This window comes from Aspergillus caelatus (genome assembly GCF_009193585.1).
Source record: "Aspergillus caelatus strain CBS 763.97 unplaced genomic scaffold BDV27scaffold_266, whole genome shotgun sequence".
Classification (NCBI taxonomy): Eukaryota; Fungi; Ascomycota; class Eurotiomycetes; order Eurotiales; family Aspergillaceae; genus Aspergillus; species Aspergillus caelatus.
The window spans coordinates 15,223-39,526 of record NW_022475529.1 but is presented as its reverse complement, the minus strand read 5'-3'; the positions used below and the strand labels follow the sequence as shown (position 1 = coordinate 39,526).

Here is a 24,304-nt window from a genome sequence, read left to right as displayed (position 1 = left end):
GAGTAGCGGTTTATTACGTAGATAAACTAAATACAAAGTACTGAGTAGATAACAATTTTACATGGTACATATGTACATGTATCTACTAGTACATAGTACATAGTACATACCTTAACCAGTTGTGTAACGTCTGTTACAGCACCTCCTGTAGTAAGGGACGTAAGAAGTTCGGGTAAAGAGAATACAGGAAAAGCCCAGTAGTTAGATGTGCTGCTGCCTTTCTTGAAGTGTAAGGGTGAAAGCCCCCATCGAAACTAGTACGTGGCAGTGTTGAATCATCCAGTGACTGGTTATTTACCTGCTTTCACGCCGTTAGCCTTTCTATTCATACAGTTTAACAAGTAATCCTTTAGTACATACTCCATAGTCATAGTACTCAGACTATGTACCACCATACATCCATTTTAAGTACGCCCATGTGGGTCCTGTTATGTTCTAGATGGAGTACGTACCTCTTAAGTTAGTCTAGTTACCACTCCTTACCAGTCATCTTACCTTGTTCTTGGCTCGATCAACGAATCCCTGAGTTGGGAGCCTCTCCTCTTATCTTGAATTTCACCCCAAGGAGTGTGTATACCGTTGATATGTCTGTCGCCTTCCACGATCAACGTCATTACCCATCCTAAGAAATAACCCCCGTGACGCAGAAGCGGTTTTCCGACTCGCCTTGTCTGTACAATCTAGTGACACTGGTGGGATCATCGACTAGGGAGAGCTGTGGCATCATCGCGATGGAGAACAATATTTCCGAATTAGTTGAGAGGCTAGGGAGTGACGAAGATGCGGTACGAAAAATGGCAGTCTTCAAACTTCAGAGTAGCATTGGCGACCCATCGTTTGCCGATATCTTTATTGCAGAAGGAGGCCTAACTCGACTACGCTATCTGAGTTTACATGCCAGTGGAAACACGCTGGCCTATAGCCTCACGAGCTTTGCCAGGCTATTAGAAGTGGACAAAGGATGGGAGTTCGTCGATCAAGAAGTAGTTGAAAGAGTATGTCGTGGGATTGGCGCGCATTAATCAAGGCTCTGTATCAGTCAATACTCATGCTGATAAATGACCCTACCCCTTTTAGATTGTCGAACTTATAGTGACCCATCCTTTGGTCAACATTCTACGTGGCGCAATGTCTATCCTGGTTTCCATTGTATCGCACCCTCATACAGGTGGTCGCTTGTCGCAGAATGGGACTTTCGGCTTTCGTGCTTTGAAACCGGCCATCGCTCTCTATCCGCAGTTTTTGGAAATGCTTGTTAGCAGGCTCTCATCAGCTGACCATGCGCTTTGCGCCAATGCGCTTCAACTTATAAATTCGCTTATGCGCGACTCAATCACGAACGACTCCGAGTTGGAATGGCCCAAGTTCATCCAAAAACTACAGGACCTGGGTGTGATTCGAGCAGTTTATGCCCTCATGCAAGGTAGTGCATTACAGGATCATGCGCATCCTCTGATCGAATTCCAATCTTTAACTAAAGTTCTTCTAAGGAAATGGAGAGATATCGCGCTAGATTTGGAAAAGCCAGAACACAGACGAGCACTTAAAGGGATACACTTGGCCAGTAATTGCGAACGGGAACTTGAAAAGGGAGCCGAGAGTGGTAACGAGGCTCGACGTTCAAAGAGGCACAACCCAGAAAAATGGCGCCGACTGGGGTTCGAGTCGGAGAACCCTACCGTGCAATTCGAAACCATGGGTTTTCTAGGGATGATGGACCTGGCGGATTACATCAGAAATTACCAAGATGAATTCCAAAAATTACTCCTAGAGCAGTCGACGAAACCGGCGCAGAAGCGGTGCCCCATAGCGCGTGCTTCTTTGTCTGTCACACAGATCCTCTACGAGCATTTTGAAGTTGATAAGTCAGAGATGGAGGATGCGAAAAGTTACCTGATATTGGAGTCTCGCGTTAATTTTGACAAAATATTCAAACCTTTACTGTTACATTGGACCCGCCTACATGTCGCGGGCGTACATGCCTTTTTCCGATTATGGAAGGTCACTGGCGCGGAAGTGGAAGATTATGAGAAAATCGTGGAACTTGTTCGTATCCTTGTCGAATCAGTTGTTGGGGGAGCACCACGAACAAAAGATGTACAAGATGTGGAGGACGACCTAGCAGAATTCGAATATTCCCGGCTCCGCGAGCTACAGATGGAACTCTTAGAGCTTACTTATGAAGATGTTTGGGGGCAACATCTACGGCAAGTGCGCGAAGAGCTACACCATGAAGCCCTACAGTTTGTCAAGGAACAGAGAATCAGATGTCTATTGAAAGGTGCTTGGTTCCCTAACGACGGCAGTTCCAAGGCGGACATGATGGCTTCGGGGGATCCCAGCTGGAAATTTGTCCAGCTCTCACATAACCGAAGGATTTTGCATTTTGGACATTTCGATGGCGTGAAAACAATATGCCCAGAGCTCGACGCACTTCCAGAGAAGCGTAAGAATACTCTCTTGCCTTCAGCTCCCCCACGTCATTGCTGTGCTAATCATCTGTTACTCTATCAGTTGATCTCTCAATTGTATCTTCGGTAGTTTCCAATGTTTCAGCGACCTCCGACGGCTCCTCGTCATCGACAGTCAAGAGTGTGTCGCATCACGTCTCTGCTACCAAGATCACTATTCATGGCCATGCTCAATCTAGTTCGTTCACAGATGACTCAGGAAAGATCGAAGGTCATACACGCTCAACCAGCAAAGCAACTCATAGGGAAGCAGCTCTATTGACTCTGCGGCCACAATCGCCAAGTATCGCATCCGAGTGGCTTGACGGCTTGCTTATGCTTCTAAACCAACAGCCTATCACAGCAGAGACAAGCAAATTGGTCAATTTAGTCAGCGACTATGGGCTCAAGATCCGGTTATTGAATGTTAGGTTCGATGATGGAGTATTCGCGGGCCAACCTCCAAATGTTCCATCACGGGAAGACCTGGATGATGACTATTATTATGATGTTTTTGGGGGGGCTTAGGATACTTCTCGCATTTTTCTTCTTTTTTGTTTTGTTTTCTCATCATTCTTACCCATGGAACTATAACAGCGAGTCACTTCAACAACAGTTGAACGCTTATCTATGTGCTGTTATCAAACAGCTTGACACTGATTGATATATACCCTGTCTGTTTTCTTCCCCATCTTCATCACACACTCTCTCCTTTCTTTCCTTCCTTTTCTACCACCTAAATTAGATCATTTAAATGCCTAATCCTGAATTGTTATCTCACCTAGTATTTAGTCACGTAGCTGTATTCACTGTACCTTGGCCCCAGTAAGCTCCTACTTGGATGCTGCTGCTACTACAACGTGGATGACATAAGGTTATGTACATGCATACATCAATATTTACATTCTTGGCTTGATGAGACAAGGTACCGTACCGTACGTGACCTGATTTATAATACCGTTACCTGAAACATGGGGAAACCAGGCATCGTTTTGTCTAATCCTTCAACCTTACGAATAGATTGAAGGGCTTGCTCTTTGCTTTCATTGAAGGGACAAGCATACTAGGTTTAGTTGATGTCTTTTCAAAGAGTTCTCTTACAATGATTTCTGTATATGTTCATCTCTCCCAATGATGGCTGATCGCCCCAGCAAACGTCAGCGAAGATTGCCCATTCATCCGTCAGCTCAAGACGCTAGACTTGGGACGGAGAATAAACACAGACCTTATATATCTTCCAGAAGGGCCAAAGCTGATATTATAACCCATTCAACTAACTTTTCACAACTCGAAACGAGACATATCCCGTCGGGCCCAAATCGAACTTACTCCAGTCTCCGAGGCCACCGTTCCTCTCCGCCCTCCGACAAGGGGACGCGCACGACACCAGCATCGTCTCTCCAAAAATTCTTTGGACCTGCAATTAGCGAACAAAGATGGTCTCCCGAAAAATTCGAGGCGACGTATCTTTCTGCGAAGGAAGCAATGGAAGAGGTGAATGGTAGCGAGGACGACAACAACATCAACGACGATATAATAGATGATGATTATGATTCCTATGATGAATTATTTACACAACATCTCGCGAACGAAGAGGTAGTGCGAAATACGACCAAAGTCCAAACACCCTGGCGGGTGCAATCACCCAAAGGAAGCACAAGTGTTGCGCGTAAATCTACCAACACAGGCAAACGCTTCGTCCTACCAATGGTCTCTGATCATAAAAGTAACGACTCCTCATCAACCCCTCCTCAGGCCCATAGGCTGCCTTGGGCGCAGCAGTATTCCCCTATGAATCTAGATGAGTTGGCGGTCCATAAAAGAAAGGTCTCAGATGTGCAAAGCTGGCTTCGCAACGCCTTTACAGGATCTAGGGAACACGTAAGTTTTCACATTCTGCCATTTATGTATTTCCGATCCAAAGTTGTTTTTGCGCCCATGTTGGAGTTTATGTCTTGACGATAACAGAAACTACTTGTCCTCCGAGGTCCTGCGGGGAGCGGGAAAACAACTACAATAAACATATTGTCCCAGACGCTAGGGTTTGATATACTCGAGTGGAGGAACCCTCCAGTCTCAGAGTTCGCTACAAAAGCATATGTATCCGTTGCTGCTCAATTTGAAGAATTCCTAGGCCGCGGTGATCAGTTTAGAAAGCTTGATTTAGACGAGCTCACTGACTTTTCACAAGACTCTAATCGCTATGCTCACCAGAGGATCATTTTGATTGAAGAGTTCCCAACTCTCTTACATCGAGGCTCCTCTAGTTTGGCTGCATTCAGGCTATCTTTACAGCGATATCTTGCTATGGAAGCTACATTATCCTCTCACAGATTTAATAAGAGTGGGGTCAAGGCCCAAGCCAGCTCTCCTATTGTGATTATAGTGTCAGAAACCCATCTCACATCGGGGTTCTCGTCGGAAAGTTTAACAGTTCACCGGCTACTCGGGCCGGTACTTTTAAATCACCCCGGCACAACCATTGTTGATTTCAACAGTATCGCTCCAACTTTCATGTATAAAGCCATGAAATTGATTTTGGAAAAGGAAGCACGCGATTCCAGGCGCAATAAGGACCCAGGCCCTGCCATATTGCAAAGCATTGCTAGATCAGGGGATATTCGAAGTGCAATCGCCGCCCTAGAATTTCTCTGCCTTGATGTTGGGCGTTGGGGAATTCCTGCTACAAGGGCAAAGAAATCGTCTCGCAATAACGTTATCCTTACATCCGCGGAGAAGGAGACACTGAAGCTAGTAACCCAAAGGGAGGGTAGCCTAGGAATATTTCATGCTGTCGGGAAGGTTGTGTACAACAAGAGAGACGATCCGGGTGTCGCAACCGAAGGCCCTATACTACCATCGCCTCCAGAGCATATGCGACATCATGACAGGCCGAAAGTGTCCCAGGTCCCTGTTAATGAGCTCGTGGATGAGACAGGGACTGATATCCAAACTTTCATTAGTGCCCTGCATGAAAATTACGTACCATCTTGCGATGGTCCATCATTCGTGGATTGTGTAGATGCATGTATAGTCGCTCTATCAGACAGTGATATGTTATGTGTCGATCACAAAGGTCCGTATGGGAGTCATACAAATAGGAGCAGTGCCGGTGTTGATGTCATGCGGCAGGAAGACATAAGTTACCAAGTTGCGGCTCGTGGCTTACTGTTTTCTCTTCCTTACCCAGTGAAAAGACGTATAGCGACGTCAACTTATGAAAACCGACCGAGCGATACCCATAAATTGCTCTTTCCAAGCACGTTGCGGCTGATGCAGGAAGCAGAGGAGATTGGAGGCCTTACGAATGTCTGGGTGAAAAAGCTGCTGAATTCACTCCGCGGGACATCGTCAGGCCCAGATCCTGGCCTGTCCGCGTCGTTGTTTACAAGATGCAAGCCAGATCGTGTAGAAGATTACCGCAATGATCAAGCGGGAATTGTGACCATGGTACCCCGTCAAGATCTCGTGCTGTACCACCTACCATATCTTACAAAGATTCATCGTGGTGATGTCGAGATCGCCCAGCTTCGAAGGATTACTGGATTCCATGGAGCTGGGTGCCCACACAATTGCTTGGGAAATAACCCTAATGGAAAACGTCTAGGTATGGCTTCTGCCAGCCACGATACCTCTCAAACACTATACTCAACAGATCTCAAAAGAAACACTTTTGGGCCCCAGCTGCCACCTAGTTACGAGCAAGAGGACGAGCTGCTTATCTTGAGCGATGATGATATTGTCGACGATTGAGATCTTTTGTTACAGCAGCGGCCATGCAGGAGGTGATCCTGAGCTTTTAGTTTAATGCAGGCACCACGCCGAAGCTTTCGCTAGTATGTCTCATAATAGTTGGCTACGATAGAGGAGGCGAACCATCTAAGGACAAGCGCCGGATAAGATAAGGCTATAACACTACATATGTACCAGAAGCTTAGTGATTGTAGTTGAAATCGTCCGTGATTTAGTTTATTTACTAGTTGTGACTGACAAGGGTAAACGCATGACTAATCAATGTCAGATATGGCTAGTTAGTCAAGGAGGAACTAACTACTAGTAGTAGTTGGATAGTAATTTCCATCAGGCTGGTTGACTCAATCAATCAGCTGTGATCATCTGTTCCTTCAAACAGTGCTTCATGTGTTCTTTAGCCCAGTCAACTTCGCTATTGCGCTAAACCGACCCATCTATCTTCTTCTACAAGCCAAGGCTCGCCTTTCTATGACGTCCATACAGTCGTTCCCGTCAAGAAAAGATGTTCAAACCAAATGCCGGACCCTTGAAGAATCGAGGCGTGGACCGCTCAGCGGTAGTGAACGGTCGTTCGCGAGAGGTTGATGATCGTTTGACAGAGCGTGTTGAACCAAAGGAGCCACATGCGAGCCTAGGTAGCATAACCACTGCAGCGGTTTATACTGCCCTTCCCGGCTGGACAACTATAGCTTTGATGATCTCACTGATTTTCGGTGGTTGCTGTGCCAATGTAGGTGGGCAATAAATGATGAATTGCCTCTTTCTGACAATTGGAGTACAGGTCTTTGCCCTGGAAGCCATTATTAAGTAAGTCGCTTATGCAAATGAAGTACCAAGAAGTAATCACTGATATCGCGACAGGGAGCAGCCGAGCTCAGGTAATTGCTATCTCTCCCTTCGATTCCAAAAACGGTTGTTTTTCTTTAGTTTCTAATATTCGCACCGCAAGGACCCCTCATAACGTTTGCACAATTCATCTTGACCGCATTATTAACTTGTCCAAGCTTCCTGTCTCTGTCAGCGGGCCCTCGGTCACTGTTTCTCAATCAACGTGTGATCCCTCTGAGATCATGGCTGGTATATACAGCTTTCTTTGTGACCGTCAACCTTCTAAACAACTGGGCTTTTGCATACAAGATCTCTGTCCCATTACACATTATCTTAAGATCCGGGGGCCCCGTCGCTTCCATGATCGTTGGGTATGCATTCAATGCTAAGAAGTACTCACACGGACAAATCTTTGCGGTAGCTATGCTTACCATAGGCGTCATCGCTGCAGCGTTGGCTGATGCTCGTACGAAAGGTGAATCCGTAAGCGTCGGGTATCACCAAAACGATTCCACTATGGCTAGTACACTGATTGGGTTCAGTATCCTTGCCCTAGCAATGGTACTCTCGGCTTTCCAAGGGATTTACGCGGATCGACTCTATGAGTCTTATGGCAGAAACCATTGGAGGGAGGCTCTCTTCTATTCGCACGCTCTCTCTCTGCCCCTCTTCTTACCAACCTACACGCCCCTTTTGGCTCAATGGCGAGCGTTGTTGTCTTCGCCTTCGTTACTCTCTGGAGTTTCTGCTATTGCTGCAAGGAAAGGGTCCGTCCCAAATCATTCCCTACTACTCGGCACTGGCTTAGCTACTGCGTCAAGAACGGCTTTTGTGAAATCTATACCCATGCCAATCATCAACACCACCACTCACCTGCTGGCAGAGCTTGAGCGCTTCAAATCCTTTCAACTCATCTTGACTTGTATTCCAATACAGGTTTTCTATCTTCTAATGAATGCTCTTACACAATATCTGTGCATTCGTGGGGTTCATCTTCTTTCTGCGAAATCATCCTCACTGACAGTAACTATTGTGCTCAACGTTCGCAAGCTCATCTCACTGTTGCTATCCATCTACCTATTCGGAAATGATCTTGCGCCAGGTGTGCTTATGGGTGCTCTATTCGTGTTCGTGGGAGGTGCTTTGTATGGCTTTGAGGGCGCACGATTGAGGAAAACATATAAAACATCTAAGAAAGACTGACATAGTTCCATGGCTTCGATATGTCAGGGCTAAACTTTGCGCGTTTTTCTTTCGACGTTATAGACCTATGCGTCCTTCCTGATCCATTATTGTACTTCTGTTGATAAGATCTATGTCCGTGGCTGCGATTCGCCGTCAGTCTTTCTTTACAGCTAATTCTGTATACGCTTCGCGGACGTCAATTAGACTAGACCTCAAATGTACAGCCTTCATCATATATAAGAACAACCAAAATCGTTTGGCATTGATGCAGGTAAATTTGAGACCAGGATAGACTTTGACACAAAGTACAATCAATATTCAAGTGAGAATTCTAGCATGAAATACAAGATATACAGCTGCAGCTAGCGCCGCAGAAGGGGTTCGACGTATTGTCCTCTACTGCACAAAAAGTCATCGACGGATTACTGGCCACCCACCAAATGTAAATTTTGGACAGACTACAGGACCTCACCTACGATTTTTGCGGCCTCCTTGTAGGTTTCTAGAAGTCTTTCGCACTTCTCTCTCTCCGCCTTGATTCCATCATCCTCGTAAAGAAGCTCCCCAAAGAGATCTTCCTTGTAAAGTTCACTGACAAGCCTATTTTGCACAACATCTTTACTATGATTGACAAGAAGGTGCATAATAGCCTTGGGAACCTGGTCAGCAATAGTTTCCCTAACGATATCGAAGTAGGAGGATATCAAGCGGCGGATCAACTCCGTCTCCAAGAGCTCACGGTCAGAGAGAGTTGGTTCGGTATTTTCCTGTACATTGTATGAGCTTCTAGTATAACCAGAATAGAATTCGAACGAATTACGACTTACAAGAGAGTTAACATCGCCAATATATTCCGGAACAGGTACATAGTCATCGGGCGACATCACTGGAGAGCGCACTTCCGTCCGCCGAATACTTTGAGTGGTACTGATTTCATTGGTGTGGTTGGAAGGTCTGCTTTGACCCGAAGGTTGAGGAAGTGATGGAGATGGTTGAGCGCCATCCTTACCAAAGAAATAATTCAAGAAAGAATCACGTGTGGTGTTTGTGCCACCAAACATGGCATGTGGATTTTGATGTGCGCCGTTCAAAGTTGCCGCAATACCACTATCCTGGGGCTTGCCAATATTTGGGGACATGTTTCTTGTGCCTTTTGCAGAGTGACTCCTGATAGGGATGTTCTGAGCCTTTTGCTCTGGTGCTTGCTCCTCCTCATCCTCGGGAGAGAGACTTGTACTTCCGTTGATTCCTCCGAGTTCTCTCTGTCGTCGCTTCTCACGCTTCCTTCTATCCTCTGCTAATGCCGACTTCCTTTCTTGCTCCTGTTTGTTCTGAATGATGGAAGACATCGCGGCCGCCGCACCGAGGAAGTTCGGATGATTTGTATTAATATAGGCTCTTTGTATAGAAATCAAGGACTCCACATATGCTGAGCAAGGCCCCAAGCGCTCACGGAGGAGATCAGACACTACCTCGATAAGCTTTGCTTGTAGGCGTGGAAAGCGTAGGAGTTCTTGTGATCCGCAAGTATGGCAGATTTTTATGAGCTCCTCGTACACGAGCTCCACACATCTCTGGCTAGGAGCTTCCAACATCTTAATCTGAGGTTTCACGAGCAAATCGAAAGCGAGTTCCGGGACAAAAAGACTCGGACGAGGACCAGTTGAGTTTCGAATTGCTGTCCTGATATCTGACACTGTCAGGTTGTGTGTAGGGTCAATTGTTTCAAGAGAATTGCCGAAGACGGAGTTGAATATATAATAGATTCTGGCTCCACCGCAAAGCTCTTTGGTCGATATTTCAGATGAAGTTCCGTCAATGGAAGATATAAAAGAGGACGCAAAACGTGTCATTAGTTGCAGAATCAATGAACCACGATGTTCCTTGCCACTGAACTGTTTATTGCCATAACTAGCAAGCTCTTGTTGTGTTTGGCCCATAAGGGTATTTAAGCGGGCTTTGATATCAGGGAGTCGATCTCGAATGTGAGACATCAAAGTCGTATTCAGAGTTTTTGCCAAAAACTGTGTTCCACAACGATTCGCCATGTTACGGTAGGCAGGGTGATGCCGGAAGAAATCTACTTCTGCCTGTAAAGCATCGGATAAAGATTTCCCTGATTGAATGTCTTGTTGGGATCTGTTGACAACGCCAATGAACCCCAACTTCAGAGGATAGACACGTCCGGAAAGAATATCCATAGCATTCGTGCCGTGATCCATGAGATCCAACTTTGTCAGAACGCCGATTGTTCTGCGCCCCATAGGATCTACCTGGCGAGCAAGCTTCAGGGCTTCAGAGTTCACCAAGTCAACATTCGCCGGAGATACCGCCAGGACAAGACTGTTGGGCTTTGCTATATATTCCAAAATCAGCGCTCGAGTCTGCTTCTCTATGTCAGATGGTTGATCGCCAATGGGCACTTTGGTTAACCCTGGTAAGTCAACCATGGTGAGATTAAGAACATGAGGCGAAAATATCTTAAGATTGATAGGTTGCCTATTGATTCCCTTATTGCTTCCAGCTATCCTTGCGGTCTCGGCTTCAATTTCTTGTTTCACCAGGGCGAAATCCTCAAATTTCCGACCAGGGTGGTGGTGAAATTCCGCCCATTCATGCTGTCCAGCTACACTGGCGGCAGTGTGAGGCACGTGGACCTCATCGGTGTCAGGTTTGTCATGGCGTTCGCTGGGTATATTTATAAGCTGCAGTATTAAAGGGCGTCTCGTAACTATGCCGCTCCCTCTCGGCAAGAAATCTCTACCGACAATATTCTCAAGCACGGACGACTTCCCTGACGACTGAGAACCTACCACAACCTTCAAGACAACGTCAGTATTGACTATCAATCTAGATTGTAAGCCAAAGGGAACTTACAATTTGCGGCAAGTCAAGAGAATCGTTCCCAATCGTATTGAAAACAAGGTCTTGCAACTTGTTGACGGTTACAAGCAAGTCTTCGCTAAGTGACGCCATTTCTGTTTCTTTTTTTCCCTTCTGGTTGTGTCCTTGTTCGTCTGTCTCTCTTGACTCCTTGGCTCTTCCTCTTTCTATTATTCTTTAAGAGAGTTCAATTGAGTATTCCTTCCTGTTGTCCAATTGAGACAAGGTGTTTCATGGAAATGGCACACAGAGATTGTACGCCAAGTGCAGCTTTTAACTTGCCAACTAGCACTAACAAGCAGGAAGTCACAGTTATTAGTCTTAGCCGCAAGAGTCTGCTGCGAATTGCTCGCTCCAGAGTTATCGTGGGTGGCTGGTCCTAGGATACACCACAAAGTGGAGCTCGCCCTTTCCTTTCCTTTGCTCTTGCGGACAGGATATGGATGCAAGTTACACTTCTTGATCATGTGACACTCGGTGGATGGGCTTGGATGTAAACATGGTATTGTTTATCACGTGATTGGTAACATGTTGGTATCTGTACCGTAATATCGTGTCATCAACGTGAAAGATGGAGGAATTACAGTCATCGGTTGATTACTAAGTATTTCGTTTAGAAACACGCTTCTTGATTATCCAGGTCTTCCTCCCGTGAAATGACTATTTGGACATTGTTTGACGATACAATACAAGGCCATCCTCAACCAGTACCAATACTTGTCGCCTCCATGACTGTTCATATAACTAGATGGATAACTTAGAAATTAGTGCGAAAGGCTTAGATATAGAAGATTTAGATAATATAACTATTACTTAGAAGATTAATAATAGGTATTTTGTATTGTATACTCTTTTATATACTCTAATAACCTTAGCAATCACAAGATATATATTTTTCATCTCCGCGTGCTGCTCTCATGTATAGTTATAAGGAAGTGGATTTCCAACAGAACTCAGCGCTACTTAAGAGGGGTCCAGGGACAATGCTAAATGGACTACTCCGTACGTGTGTTTGATTTTCTTACTTACTCTGTACTCAGTATAAAATGGGGTTATATGAATTTACGATAGTAAGACCCCGCTAATCCCAAGTTTCGACATTGGTGATTAATATTTGTTTCAACTTTCTATATAGAAAAGAATTATATTGAAAAATGAACAAAGCACATTTGGACATGAAGATGATTACAAAATAAGAAGTAAAAAGCCATAGTCAAGACATACTCCGTATAATCCATAAGAATCTCCTTATATATTTTGTAGGCTGTCCACTTCAGTAGATACTCCTTTCTATTTAAACTCGGTTGCTAGCGAGCGCCGGAGTCACTTGGACGGGTAAATCCCTTTTAATGTACTCTGTATTGTTAAATAATACACACAGCATCTCTCTTCATATACTACTGGCGCAAATTTTACTTTTCAATACTCAAAAAACTCGTGAATTTAGAGAGATGAGACAGGTAAAGTGGTTTTCATTAAGAAGGCTGTGAATACCCTACTTTAACACTAATCTACTGGATTCCAGCGGAGCAGAAAGGACGGACAACCTAGCCGCCACACGTAATGGCTCTTAAAGCAAGGTCTAAATAATTAACAAACCTGCTGACCAACCCCCCCCACAAAGTCATCAATTAATCAAGTACTAGTATAGTGGGAGGTTCACATATTTTGGACTCCCACTGTAACGATGACAGCCAACCACTGATAAGATAGCCCTATCTATGTTGTCCAATTGGCAGAGTCGTGGGTTTTTTGGTAGAGTCAAGAAAAGTTTACTAGAATGACATCGTATTAAATTGCCCTTCTTAGTGCTGCTATAGTAAGTCTAAGACAGTTGCTACCATGACACAATAAACTAAAATCTTTCATGTGCCGTTGAAGGCCCGTGTCCTATCTACGAAGGCAGCACCAAGGGGAAATACTCTTTTTCCATCCCTTTTTCTTGCTGATATGAATGTGACAAACTATGTTCAGCCAAAAGGCCTAAGGGCTTGGCAAATCAAGTTGCCAGCTTTAGATAGGAAGCTGAACGCATTGGACTTCCATGTCATCGAAACCCTGTCTTTGTGGAAGGCACCACCTTGGGTCACTTTCGAAGCTGTACATAATTTGCTGGGAAGAGGCCTTCTTTATTGTGATGTTTACCAAACCACCAGTCATCGTCAGGGAATTCCTACGTGTCATCAGCAATTAGCCATGTTGGTTCTGAGTAACCCATACGTCGATATGAATGTGAGGAGGAGAGAAGCTGAAAGGGTGCGAGAAGGGAAAAACTTACGATATGAGTTATCTCAGCCCCCTCCGGAAAACTGAGCTCGTTGTCTTCCGCGGCTTCATAATCGTACAAAGCTGTAGCAGTGGGTCCATTGGCTGCGCTCGAGGCTAAAGGCGCCGCATGATGCTCTTGAATGTTGGTATCTGAATGGCGGTCATGCAAGTCTGGCGAGTCTGGCGAGGTAGAATTTTGTGGCTTGTCTTCCAGTAGCTCAACATAGTTACTCGGAAAGAGACCCCTCTCACCACGAGCATTTGAACCCAACCACCAGTCCTTATCAACCATTTCAATCTCCACCACAAGTTCACCTTCCCTGAGCTCAATTTCATTGTCTTCCGCTCTTTCATAATCGTACTGCACCACGGCTTGAATACCGTTGGTCTGGAAGTTACTCCCAACTGTAGCCTCTGCCGTTGCCCGGGCTACATCTTGCGTGTCATCTGCAAGGTCTGCATCTCTCGGCACTGTCTGACGAAGGCTTTCCGTGGGCAGAACAGAAGGTGGCGAATGTTGTTCATCATGAATATCTGTGACACCACGTCCAACAGGCATGGCAACACGGATAGGCGAGGCTTCCCGTACTGGAGGGGTTGGAGGAGTAGGGGACCGAGGCTGCTCAGGAGGGCTCGGAGCCACTTGGTGGGCTTCAGGCTCCTGCGTGGTTTCTGGTTGCACAGGTCCCGTTGGTAAACCGGGCAGAGGTACAGAACGTCCTGTATCCAACGGCTCATCGGGCCTAGCCTCGGGAGCCGAGTCATCAAGTGGCCTGTCCACAAATTGATCTCGAAGAGCACTGACACTTTGGGGAACTCGAGGCTCTGTTTCCGTGGCATCGTTTGCAGCTGGTTCCGTAGCCTGGTGAGACGTGTTGCTGCTGAGAGACTTTCCAGTGTGTGTAGTCTGAACAGGGGTCCACGTTCTACCGCTGTATGAGCTCTTCCACTCCGCTCTGCCGCTGTGCTGTGTTTGAAGCGAGGGCTCCTCGTACCCCGATGGTGGTACGTCAGATGCATTAACTTGTCCCCGTTCCCTTGCTTTTCTCTCTGCCCAAAGTTGTGCGGGAGTCTTTCCTCCCTCATCCGCAAAAGTTCTGCTTGCGCTACCGACGGGCACAGCTGCTGAAGTTGGTTTGGGCATGGATCCACTAGGCAGAGGAGGTTTGGTCCCAGTAAACGACTGGTTCGCTCCAAACTTATTCGCGACTTTTGGCTTCGGTAGACTTGTTAAACGCTCGGAGTGTCCTGTGATTGCGTGGTTTCCAGATTCCGCTTGCCCCTGGACGTTATTTGGTGTAGCAAATTTGCTATCATCCGGCATCAACTCGCTGGGTTTTTGCGCCCTGGCCCGAATAGCAGCAATATCGATTTTGCCAACTGGTTCGTACGCTCCCCTCACTGGCTCTGGCCGGTCATCCTTTAATTCGCCTGCCTCACGTGCCTGCCTCCTTATGGCAGCAATGTCCACTTTGCCCACTGGTTGATAGCCGCCCTTGACAACGTCGCTACGATCTTCGGTATTTTGAACCTGCATGTTTCCTACGTGTGGCTTTTCCGACCTAAGGGCTTGTATGTTAACCCTGGTTGGTTGGTAGGCCGGCTGCACCTTTTCAAGCTCTGTCCTGGTGACTGGAGGCGCATCTGGGCCCCAGCCATCATTGTCGGTATCTCTCTGGAGAGATACCTGAGAAGTAGCTGGCGTGGCATTCGAGCTGATACCACCAGTCCGCGATGGGGTGAAAACTGGCTTGGATGAGATTGGCGGCTTGGGAGCAGCAACGGCCGGCTGTCTAGCTCCTGCGGAATACTTAGCACCCGATGCATCCCCCACTTTCTGTATAATTCCTTCTGCAGTCAAGTCCCCATCTGCACGTGCAGTTATTTGAACATGGTAACCCTAGCAACCGTAAGGTCAGCAGCATAGTCTATAAAGGGACAAGTTCTCTAGGAGACGTGAGACAAAAGGCCACTAACATGTAGCAATTTTGAGACCGCAGATAGGTGACTAGTAAAATAACCCTTCGTCCGTTCAGGAACACCCTCCCCACACCATGCAATAAGCACACTCTTAGGAAGTCCAGTATTTGGGTCGGTGACCTTAACAAAGGCGAACTGTATCTTTCCCTCGGAAAATTCGTCGATCAGATCGGTAAGTTCACCATCTTAAACATATTCAGTCAGCCCCAGCGTTCCTTATTATCGAGCGTTTGACTGACCTCCGGTACTCTGGACCTTTAAAACACTCTCCTTGTTGCCTGTGTCTTGCTGAAAGGCACTAACAAGCGGTGCTGAAACTGAAAACACTGCCCATTGTCCATAGGTAGGCGAAGAAGAGCTTGTGGGTGGGGAGGAGTTGACAACAGCTTGATAGCTTTTTACTATTGAAGGCCCATTGGATGAAAGGTTAAGGGATGCCATTTTCAAAAAGATTCCACAGTAAAGACACGACAATAGCCAAGATAACGTGTTCCAGTTTTAGTGAAACTTTACAAACTGCAGAATGTGATCAGGAGCTGCATAAATTAGTCCTAGGTTCTTGTCATGAGCAGCGTGGGTTAGAGCATACTTGGACCAAACACAGAAAAGCCTACCGTGTCACCTTCTCCTGGGACGACGTATGGGGGGATATAGAGAGGTGAAAAAAAAGAGTAACTGACACTTTTATGCGTTTTGATTGGCGACTATGCTCGCATGTATTCCACCGTATGTAGTGCGATGTAGAATCTGTGAATGCTAAGAGACTCTGACTATGGGTTGATTGATCTCTGCCTAATGAGTATCTAGCTGAAGGTGGGCGTTTTGATCTGTTGTACGGGGCAAAGTTACAGGGTACGTCACACTACTAGCTACTAGTAGTAAGGTACGGAGTCCTCCCTCATACATACGCAGTACCGAGACCCAGGAATAGTTCCTTGTTGTATTAGTCTACCAGTACTACTAGTAGGTACTAATACAGAGTACGTAGTATATTAGTAACACTTATGCTAATGCCCCAGAGCCATCCATGCCCACGGTACTCTGTATGTATCTATTTAAAAAGTAAAGTACATGCATGCCAAGACTGGCAGAGTACAACTACTAGCAGCAAGTAGCACTAGTAATTGCTGAGTCCGAGGCTGGTAATCGAAACAATCACCTGAACAATAAATTGACAGTCTAGACTCACCCTTTGTCACATCTTTCCAGGTGAGTGTTACCACATATATTTTCTCATACATTGGGTTTAGTTTTGATTTCCAATAATCTTGACCTTCAACAGTTTCTAACTGCACGTGGTCTTTCTCTCTCCTTCGCTATCTCTTGTTTCTTTACCTTTTTCATTTTCTCTAGGATGTAAGGGAATCAAGACGATTTAATTATTTACAAGTCTACTACCAAATGCGCACAATGCTTTTGCTCAATAGAACGTTTTCCCCCTTCTTGACTTTTACTTCTTACTAACGCCCATAACAAATTGTGCAGTGTATAAGTAAACGCAAGGAATTTGATTAGTAGAGTTTTGCGGTGAGTATTTTGGGCGGAGAGATTACCGACTGATTCAAATCATTCCAACAGCAGCAACACAACAACATCCGCACAAGTGTGACGAACTCTGGATACGCTTATGGCTTCGTCACAGCTCAACCTTACTCCTAGGCTTGATGCCAATGCCAATGCTGCTGAAACCTCATCAGAAGACGAGGTTTCCCTGCATTCCCACAATGGGAATCCGCAGGCACGCGTCATTTCTCTAGATGACACTACAGCCGATGAGTCTAATTTTGCCGCGTCGACAAAAGCACCCGGTGATATTCTACCAAGGGATAGACTGCTGAAAACTCCTACCTACGACTATGCGTATGAAAAATCAATGAGCCACGCGGAAGCAAAACTTTTCTATCAGCACCATCAATTCGCCTCACGGAGTGCCGACAGTGAGCCTGTCCTGAACCTAGTACCTGCAAATTACAATGTAGCCGTCACACAGGCAGAGGGTGCGCCAAGCTATACACCAACCATGATGGAACACAATGGCTCCGAAGACCAAACAATCAGTACCATGTGCCAAACTGATACAATTTCAAAGATTCAACCCGCAGCAAATGCCACTTCGCTGTTTGATCAACGTGACTCGCACTTCATTCATGAGTACCAATCCAATGGTTCTGCTGCAAATGGCACTCATGGTATTTTGGGGTTGAATGCAATGCCATCCAGATCCCAGAACCAATTGAGTCAAACTGCATTGGGGGCAGGTAATGGCCATTTTGCTGGTGATGCCTTGGGGACCGCCCAAGGCATGTTGAATACTACTCCGGGCGATGATGCCGTTACATCAGAATTGAACGTAATTTGCCGCAAAATACTGAGATTACTTGATCGGCGATCCAAATACATCCAGCTATCATTGCAGGGCCCTGGAGATAACCCTAAGGATCATTCCGACTGGAAAGTATACCCTGCGCCGCCAGAACCAGCATGGGAAGGTGACAATGAAACTGGAAAATTTAACGATACCTCCCGACCCGAACAGAAGAGAAGGAAGATGGGACAGGATATCGGGGAAGACTTTGACATGGCCGAGTGCCTACCTCTTCCCGAGGCGTCAGATTGGGTTTTCAAGCTCGATGGGAATAGTGTGTATCAAGTGTACGAAACTTATGATACCGCCTGTCCTAACCAACCTGTTGTACAAATTCCTTCCCTGAGAGATTTCTACATGGATCTCGACGCGGTCATAGATGTATCAACGGACGGGCCCGCGAAGAGTTTCGCATTCAAACGCCTTTCTTACCTGGAGGGAAAGTTTCAACTTTATACTCTGCTAAATGAATATCAAGAAATAGCCGACAGCAAGAAAGTACCTCACAGAGATTTTTATAATGTTCGAAAAGTCGACACGCATGTGCATCATTCTGCTTGTATGAATCAGAAGCACCTCCTTCGTTTCATCAAAAGCAAGATGAAAAAGTCACCCGATGAAGTCGTGTTATTCAGGGATGGCAAACATTTGACATTGAAGGAGGTTTTTGAGAGTATCAATCTTACAGCTTACGATTTGAGTATCGATACACTCGACATGCACGTATGTAGGAATCAACCCGGTTTCTTGTTCCTGGTTTGCAACTAACAGTGTTACAGGCGCACACAGATTCTTTCCACCGATTTGACAAGTTTAACCTCAAATATAACCCTGTCGGCGAATCTCGACTGCGAGAAATATTCCTGAAGACAGACAATTATATCAAAGGGCGTTATCTAGCAGAAATAACAAAGGAGGTCATCTCTGACTTGGAGTCCAGCAAATACCAAATGGTAGAATGGCGTATTTCAATCTACGGCAGGTCTATCCAGGAATGGGATAAGCTTGCGGCATGGGTAGTTGACAATAAGTTGTTCTCCCCTAATGTTCGCTGGCTTGTCCAAATACCTCGACTTTATGACGTATACAAGTCGAGCGGCATGATGGAAAACTTTGAGCAGGTTATCACCAACGTCTTCCAGCCACTATTTGAAGTGACAAAGGATCCTAATAGTCATCCAAAACTCCATTTATTCTTACAGCGTGTGGTCGGTTTTGACAGTGTTGACGACGAGAGCAAAGCAGAGCGACGTCTGTATCGAAAATATCCCATCCCAAGAGAATGGAATACGAAACAAAATCCACCCTACAGCTATTGGATATACTTCATGTTTGCAAACATCGCATCCCTGAATATCTGGCGCAAACGGCGAGGGTTCAACACGTTCGTTCTAAGGCCTCATTGTGGCGAAGCCGGTGACCCTGATCATCTTGCGGTTGGGTTCCTCTGCTGCCACAGCATCAGCCATGGGATCCTACTCCGGAAAGTCCCTTTACTGCAGTATCTATTCTACCTTGATCAAATTGGGATTGCCATGTCGCCTCTCAGCAACAATGCGCTGTTTCTGACGTATGACAAAAATCCATTTGCTAGTTTTTTCAGGCGAGGCTTGAACGTGTCGTTATCTACCGACGATCCATTACAATTTGCGTTCACCAAAGAGCCCTTGATTGAAGAATACTCGGTTGCTGCACAAATTTATAAATTTAGCGCGGTTGACATGTGTGAGCTGGCGAAACACTCAGTCTTACAAAGTGGTTTCGAGCTCGCCCTAAAGCAAAGATGGCTTGGCACGAACTGTTCAGCAGCAGGAGTCTCGGGCAATAATGTTGCAAAGAGCAATGTTCCAGACATTCGAGAGGGATTTAGGCATGAAACCCTGTTAGGAGAGCTGGCACTGTAAGGATCCCTAGCGCAGTTGTATGAGGACATCTTGAGTAATGAATAACCTACAGGATTGGAAGATATATTGACAGTCTGAGTACTCACTCAAAAGTACTACCCCTCAGAGGCCAGTTGCAACCTAGCCTGACCACGGAAAATGAGAACCATCCAAGCCATTGTAAGTCCCATTACACACCGTCAACCAGTGGTCTATTTCACTCACCAGCGATGATAGCTTCGCGGACGGAGGTTCAGGCTACAGCATCTCTGCAGACTTCCAATACGGTGAATACTCCCAAATATTTACAAAATCAGTCTGAGACCAACATCGCCGGAGAGGCTTGCCTCCCAAGCCCCAATGCCCACCTCCCGGGTCCTAAATCTGGCGAGGATACTGGACCCGAATCATTACCAGAACAAAAGATATTCCCTGGTATTGTGCATGAAAGGGCTCAGCGGGGTAGTATGCTGACTCGAGCATTGGCCGAAGATGACAAGAATACGAAAGACGGGGGTAAGGATGTCAACAATTGCCCTAGTCTATCATGAGGTTAATACAGGGCGGTGCCATGCATAGTGCTCTATTTTACCTAGGCCACGGTCCTATAGTTTATGCTGTGTTTCATGACAGGCAATAGTTGCCGCAGCCAAGAATCACTGGCCGTTTGTTCGCCATTTGTGGCAATTCAGGAGATCCGAGATTAGTGTTAACTTTTCTTTTTTTCCGTGGGCACGTTGTAGTTTGAAGTTCTTGTGTTCTACAGTCAAATTTTGGGCTCTCCGTAGGCTTAGATGAATATTGGAGGCAATAGAGGAGACAATATAAGTGCAAGGATACCATTCCCAAAAGGCCAATTTGTTGATTGAACCCCTTCCCACCCTAGTGTATGCCTTTCCAACAACCGTCTCACCCCGCCCAACTACCTCTTCTCTCGCGTACACCCCAGGTACCATGACTGCTGTTGTCTTCAACCGTAATAGGTTGCTGCCTAGCCCATTCACGTATGTACGAGCGAAGAGCTAGCCAACGCATGCAAACATCGCTAACGGAAGTTTCTGTCCCAGCGTTTTCGACGACGCTAACGTAACCCTTGGCATCTGTGTTCATATCATCGCGCCTGAGTTCTAGTACGGGAATACCGGATACTCTGCTCAGCTCATGGTCATAATAACGAGCAACACAAGGATAACCTAGGGACAAGTAGTTATAAATCTGAGTGACGAACCCATCCTGAATTTGGGGTTCCGTATCACCATCAGAGCTGCCCCGCTCCTTCTCATCTGGTAGTTCTAGCTTCTTTCGGGGTTTGGGATGAGCTTTGTCTTCAAATGTTAACATTCCGTTCGGCCGCGCCCAGCCCTTTCCTTGCACATGAGAAACAGAAGTTAAAGTACTGCAGGAAAGAGAGTCTTGGGGGGTTAGGCAATGCTTGTCACGTTTGCATGTTCCCATCCATAGACCTTCGCTACCACAGTGATCATTGTAGTGAGGAGCCGCATGCCAAAGGCTGGGAAAGTTGTGAAAGCCGTCATTGCACTCAGCCAAATGACTGTTCTCACAGAAAGTTGTCTCGGGTGACAAGCTTTGGGGGAAGATAAGGTCATCACCTAACATCGGCGGGCTCTTGACTTGTTTTTGTTGGCCTAAGTTGCGGTCTCTTTCCCGACTTTTATCAGGATTTATATGGTTCTCTGGTTTACCGCAGGCCATTATTTTTAAAGGAGCAACAGGCGAAAGATGCAAACCCTGTGTGCCAGCCATGGCACGGTCTCGCATTTCTGCCTCCTCTTTATGCTGCCGCATATACTCAAGCTCCCACGACAAATCCGCAGATGATGCACGTCGGTACCTTGTTAGAACATCATCTGCTTCAGGTATCGCTGGCTCTCCTTGGCTGGAACAATCCTCTTCTCTATCAATGGCGAAGTGATCCACCGGCTGATAGACCTGTTCATTAGGGAAAGCTGCTAGGGCTTGCTCTTTTAACTGCTTTTCCGCCGAGCGGGCAGCTAGAGACAGTAAATAGCTTGAGAAAAGCTCGTCGCAACTTTCCCTGCGATCTTCTTCCACTCTCGGCCGTATCACTGATTGTCGGGAGGAGGCAGATGGCGACACGGGCAGTGATGAATCCGACACTTCAGATGCTTCACTACCACTAGAAGGGATCACGGGGAGATCAGGAACTCTAAAAGAATGCCGTCTTGTCTCCTGGCGCTGCCGAAGCCTGGCGTATGAGAATCGAGACTCATGCGCCAAGTGACCTTCAGCATGTACTATTGTATCCCCGATAGTGCTTCTATGTCTTGAATTCTCAGTTTCAAGCCCCAATCGGTACGTATCGTGAGGTGCATATGGGCTCGAGTCGCGGCGAAATGAGCGGCTGGCCGTTTCCATTAGCTGAGGCACGAATTTTCTCGGACGCAATTGTGGATTGTCTGTGTTAGAGAACGGCTCATTCTGTTTACCACTTAGACAGCTCTGTCGCAGCAATCCTAGCGATTCTGTTGCACGTTTGTCCCCAGTATGCCTCCTCTCTAGATAACTATTAGACGGTAGGCGAGCAGGCGGATTGCCACGGACATCTGATGCAGTGCTGCCCGGTAGATTTATGTGTATCAGAGGTTTGCCGGGTGCCGCAGGATGGGTTGAGTGAGACTCTGTGTCTTCTTTGCCTCCCTCTGCAGTGTTAAGGTCCTCTCGGTCGTGTAGGAACTCCCTCCCCACGCATGATACTGGCTGATGTGTCTTGGATTTGCGTGTAGTGGTTTCAATGGGTTCAGGTAAGAATCTCCTAACTCGCCTGGATGGCTCGGTATTGTGATATGACATGGTGCCAGTTAAACTGTCCCCTCGTCACTTCCCCCTTCTTCCAGGTAGGTATATTATTTATTCTAGGCATTTCCTCGAATAAATATGGTGGCACATGGATTCTTCGTTTATTGTACCTACCTTTCGCCTATTTATTCCTTGGTTTAAACCCGACCTATTGCCACCATCTCAGAATATAATAGTAGTTAGATGAATAACTAGTAATAAATTCACCAAGAGCGGGTTTATAATACTTGTAAGATCGCGGGTGTGCATTTATCTTGGATTAGGAAAAGAAGGCCTAGAATAATGATACTAGATGAGATACCCAAAGAGAAATTGTTAAATGTTACTACTGTGAGCAGGTTAGGATGGGCGAGTATCTATCATGTGGTTATCAGGTTATCTATCTACTCCGTGGTGACAACTCACATCCCATGTGAAACGGGCGGGGCTAATGGCCATGCTACGTCCTAGATTGCCCGACTACTGCGGACATTGCTTAGAACTGCAAGACAGACAACAACCCCTCCGTATTGAGAATCACATACATCTGGAGATTCGAATCTGTCAGGATACAATAATGCAGTTTTTCAAAGAGTGGCTCTTGATAGCTTCAAGAATTACTAGGTACGCTGACCACGCTGGCCATTGAGACGGATATTTCTATGGCAATACCGCTCAAAGAGACATTTTCATCGTCCAGGTTGAGATACTCCTCCGCTACAATATCTCCCCAGAATTCGTCCGGTACCACCGTTCCCTTTGCAGGTCGAATCCGCCGAGGTATATACTTCGAAGGCGAAGTCGATTGATGCATTAGGATTGTCCGAATAGTACTTCAATCCCCTCATTTGGCATCTTAGCTTTCGGCATAAAAGTGGCAACAGCTTCAATAACGACAGAGCAATTTCTAAGAGCCATAGAAACGCTAACCTGTACAATCAAACAATCGTTAAAACGGTATGAATCGTGAATCGATCCCTTCAGATAGATTTGGAAAGAAGCGGGGAGCAGGTCTTCCACAATAATGATCCGATGGGCTTCCCGTATTAAATATCATACCAATACCAGGTTGCAGACAGGGGCAGCATCGCTACGGTCTATACCTTGCTTTGCAAGGTATGCTTGAACGGTAAGGAGAAACCACTCTTCTAATTTCGGCCCCTGGGAGGCGTAGGGTAGTCTAAATTCCGTTTTGGCAACTTCAGCCATTTTCCGCAAACGCTTGCAAATTTCTATATATCCTCTTAAAAATTTAAGTATAAAATTCAATATTATAGTATTGTTATTTATAGATTAAAAATAAAAAATCTTCTAATGAATTAATTATATTATATATCTACTGTACAACTAAGGATAGATAACTATAGGCCTACTTAGAGATTATCTAATCTATAATAAGTATTTAGACTATATAGATATTTAGATTGAAAGAATTAGATTTAATTATCTATTGACTAGTTAATGTAATCGGTAAATGAGCGGGCCACGCAATCGAGTGGGCCAACGCGCCGGTTTTCTACGTGTTTATTTTTTTGAAGCTATTCAACCACTAGCCATATTACCAAAAATGCCTAAATTATCAAGATATTAGGTAGAACCGTAGAACAGGAAGACAGAGTCTTATTAGTTATTAAGAATAATGAATTTACCAATATTTATAAGGCAGCTTGTGTTTTTAATATCTATTAGAGTATATATTTCGATCAGATATATGTATAAATAGTTATGAATTAATTACTGTCAGCTGCCCTAATCCTAAAACGGAATAGTCTTAGGGCTGGCTTAAGAGGATATAAAAATAGAATAATAGTATAGATTGAATGACTAGATAGGGTAGAATTGACTTGAAGAGATCAAAAGAATGAATAGGAAATCTGTTGGGCCTAATAGCA

The 24,304-nt window shown here is 45.7% G+C and overlaps 7 protein-coding genes across 7 annotated transcripts; 3 read left to right on the top strand and 4 right to left on the bottom strand.

Moving 5' to 3' along the window:
- The first annotated feature begins 529 nt into the window (after positions 1-529).
- On the top strand, positions 530-3,230 carry BDV27DRAFT_136217 (ELMO/CED-12 family protein). The gene is made up of 3 exons (XM_032068713.1): positions 530-995; positions 1,078-2,446; positions 2,515-3,230. Exons 1-3 carry the CDS (start codon positions 732-734, stop codon positions 2,976-2,978), a joined length of 2,097 nt encoding a protein of 698 aa, XP_031922478.1. The 5' UTR covers positions 530-731; the 3' UTR covers positions 2,979-3,230.
- A 705-nt stretch (positions 3,231-3,935) lies between these two features.
- On the top strand, positions 3,936-8,234 carry BDV27DRAFT_149617 (putative cell cycle checkpoint protein Rad17; the record flags this gene model as incomplete). The annotated part of the gene is made up of 6 exons (XM_032071087.1): positions 3,936-4,331; positions 4,419-5,918; positions 5,949-6,191; positions 6,784-6,933; positions 6,980-7,010; positions 7,291-8,234. The coding sequence occupies 6 exons, from the start codon at positions 3,936-3,938 to the stop codon at positions 8,232-8,234; spliced, it is 3,264 nt and encodes a 1,087-aa protein (XP_031922477.1).
- A 318-nt stretch (positions 8,235-8,552) lies between these two features.
- Positions 8,553-11,370, bottom strand: BDV27DRAFT_54873 (dynamin-related GTPase DNM1). Its single transcript, XM_032076906.1, has 3 exons — positions 11,094-11,370; positions 9,044-11,035; positions 8,553-8,983 (listed from the first exon to the last, which is right to left on the bottom strand). The coding sequence occupies exons 1-3, from the start codon at positions 11,190-11,192 to the stop codon at positions 8,675-8,677; spliced, it is 2,400 nt and encodes a 799-aa protein (XP_031922476.1). The 5' UTR covers positions 11,193-11,370; the 3' UTR covers positions 8,553-8,674.
- Positions 11,371-12,834: 1,464 nt separating this feature from the next.
- Positions 12,835-16,155, bottom strand: BDV27DRAFT_136202 (putative actin binding protein). The gene is made up of 5 exons (XM_032068711.1): positions 15,937-16,155; positions 15,587-15,883; positions 15,345-15,532; positions 13,378-15,267; positions 12,835-13,272 (listed from the first exon to the last, which is right to left on the bottom strand). Exons 2-5 carry the CDS (start codon positions 15,786-15,788, stop codon positions 13,186-13,188), a joined length of 2,367 nt encoding a protein of 788 aa, XP_031922475.1. The 5' UTR covers positions 15,789-15,883; positions 15,937-16,155; the 3' UTR covers positions 12,835-13,185.
- Positions 16,156-16,538: 383 nt separating this feature from the next.
- BDV27DRAFT_54788 (uncharacterized protein) lies at positions 16,539-20,325 on the top strand. The gene is made up of 4 exons (XM_032076905.1): positions 16,539-18,435; positions 18,492-19,612; positions 19,669-19,775; positions 19,833-20,325. Exons 1-4 carry the CDS (start codon positions 16,975-16,977, stop codon positions 20,144-20,146), a joined length of 3,003 nt encoding a protein of 1,000 aa, XP_031922474.1. The 5' UTR covers positions 16,539-16,974; the 3' UTR covers positions 20,147-20,325.
- Positions 20,326-20,504: 179 nt separating this feature from the next.
- Positions 20,505-22,427, bottom strand: BDV27DRAFT_149613 (uncharacterized protein; the record flags this gene model as incomplete). Its single annotated transcript, XM_032071086.1, has 2 exons — positions 20,505-20,695; positions 20,771-22,427. The coding sequence occupies 2 exons, from the start codon at positions 22,425-22,427 to the stop codon at positions 20,505-20,507; spliced, it is 1,848 nt and encodes a 615-aa protein (XP_031922473.1).
- A 431-nt stretch (positions 22,428-22,858) lies between these two features.
- BDV27DRAFT_136191 (uncharacterized protein) lies at positions 22,859-23,642 on the bottom strand. The gene is made up of 2 exons (XM_032068710.1): positions 23,343-23,642; positions 22,859-23,255 (listed from the first exon to the last, which is right to left on the bottom strand). Exon 2 carries the CDS (start codon positions 23,224-23,226, stop codon positions 23,023-23,025), a length of 204 nt encoding a protein of 67 aa, XP_031922472.1. The 5' UTR covers positions 23,227-23,255; positions 23,343-23,642; the 3' UTR covers positions 22,859-23,022.
- Between the last annotated feature and the right edge of the window lie 662 nt (positions 23,643-24,304).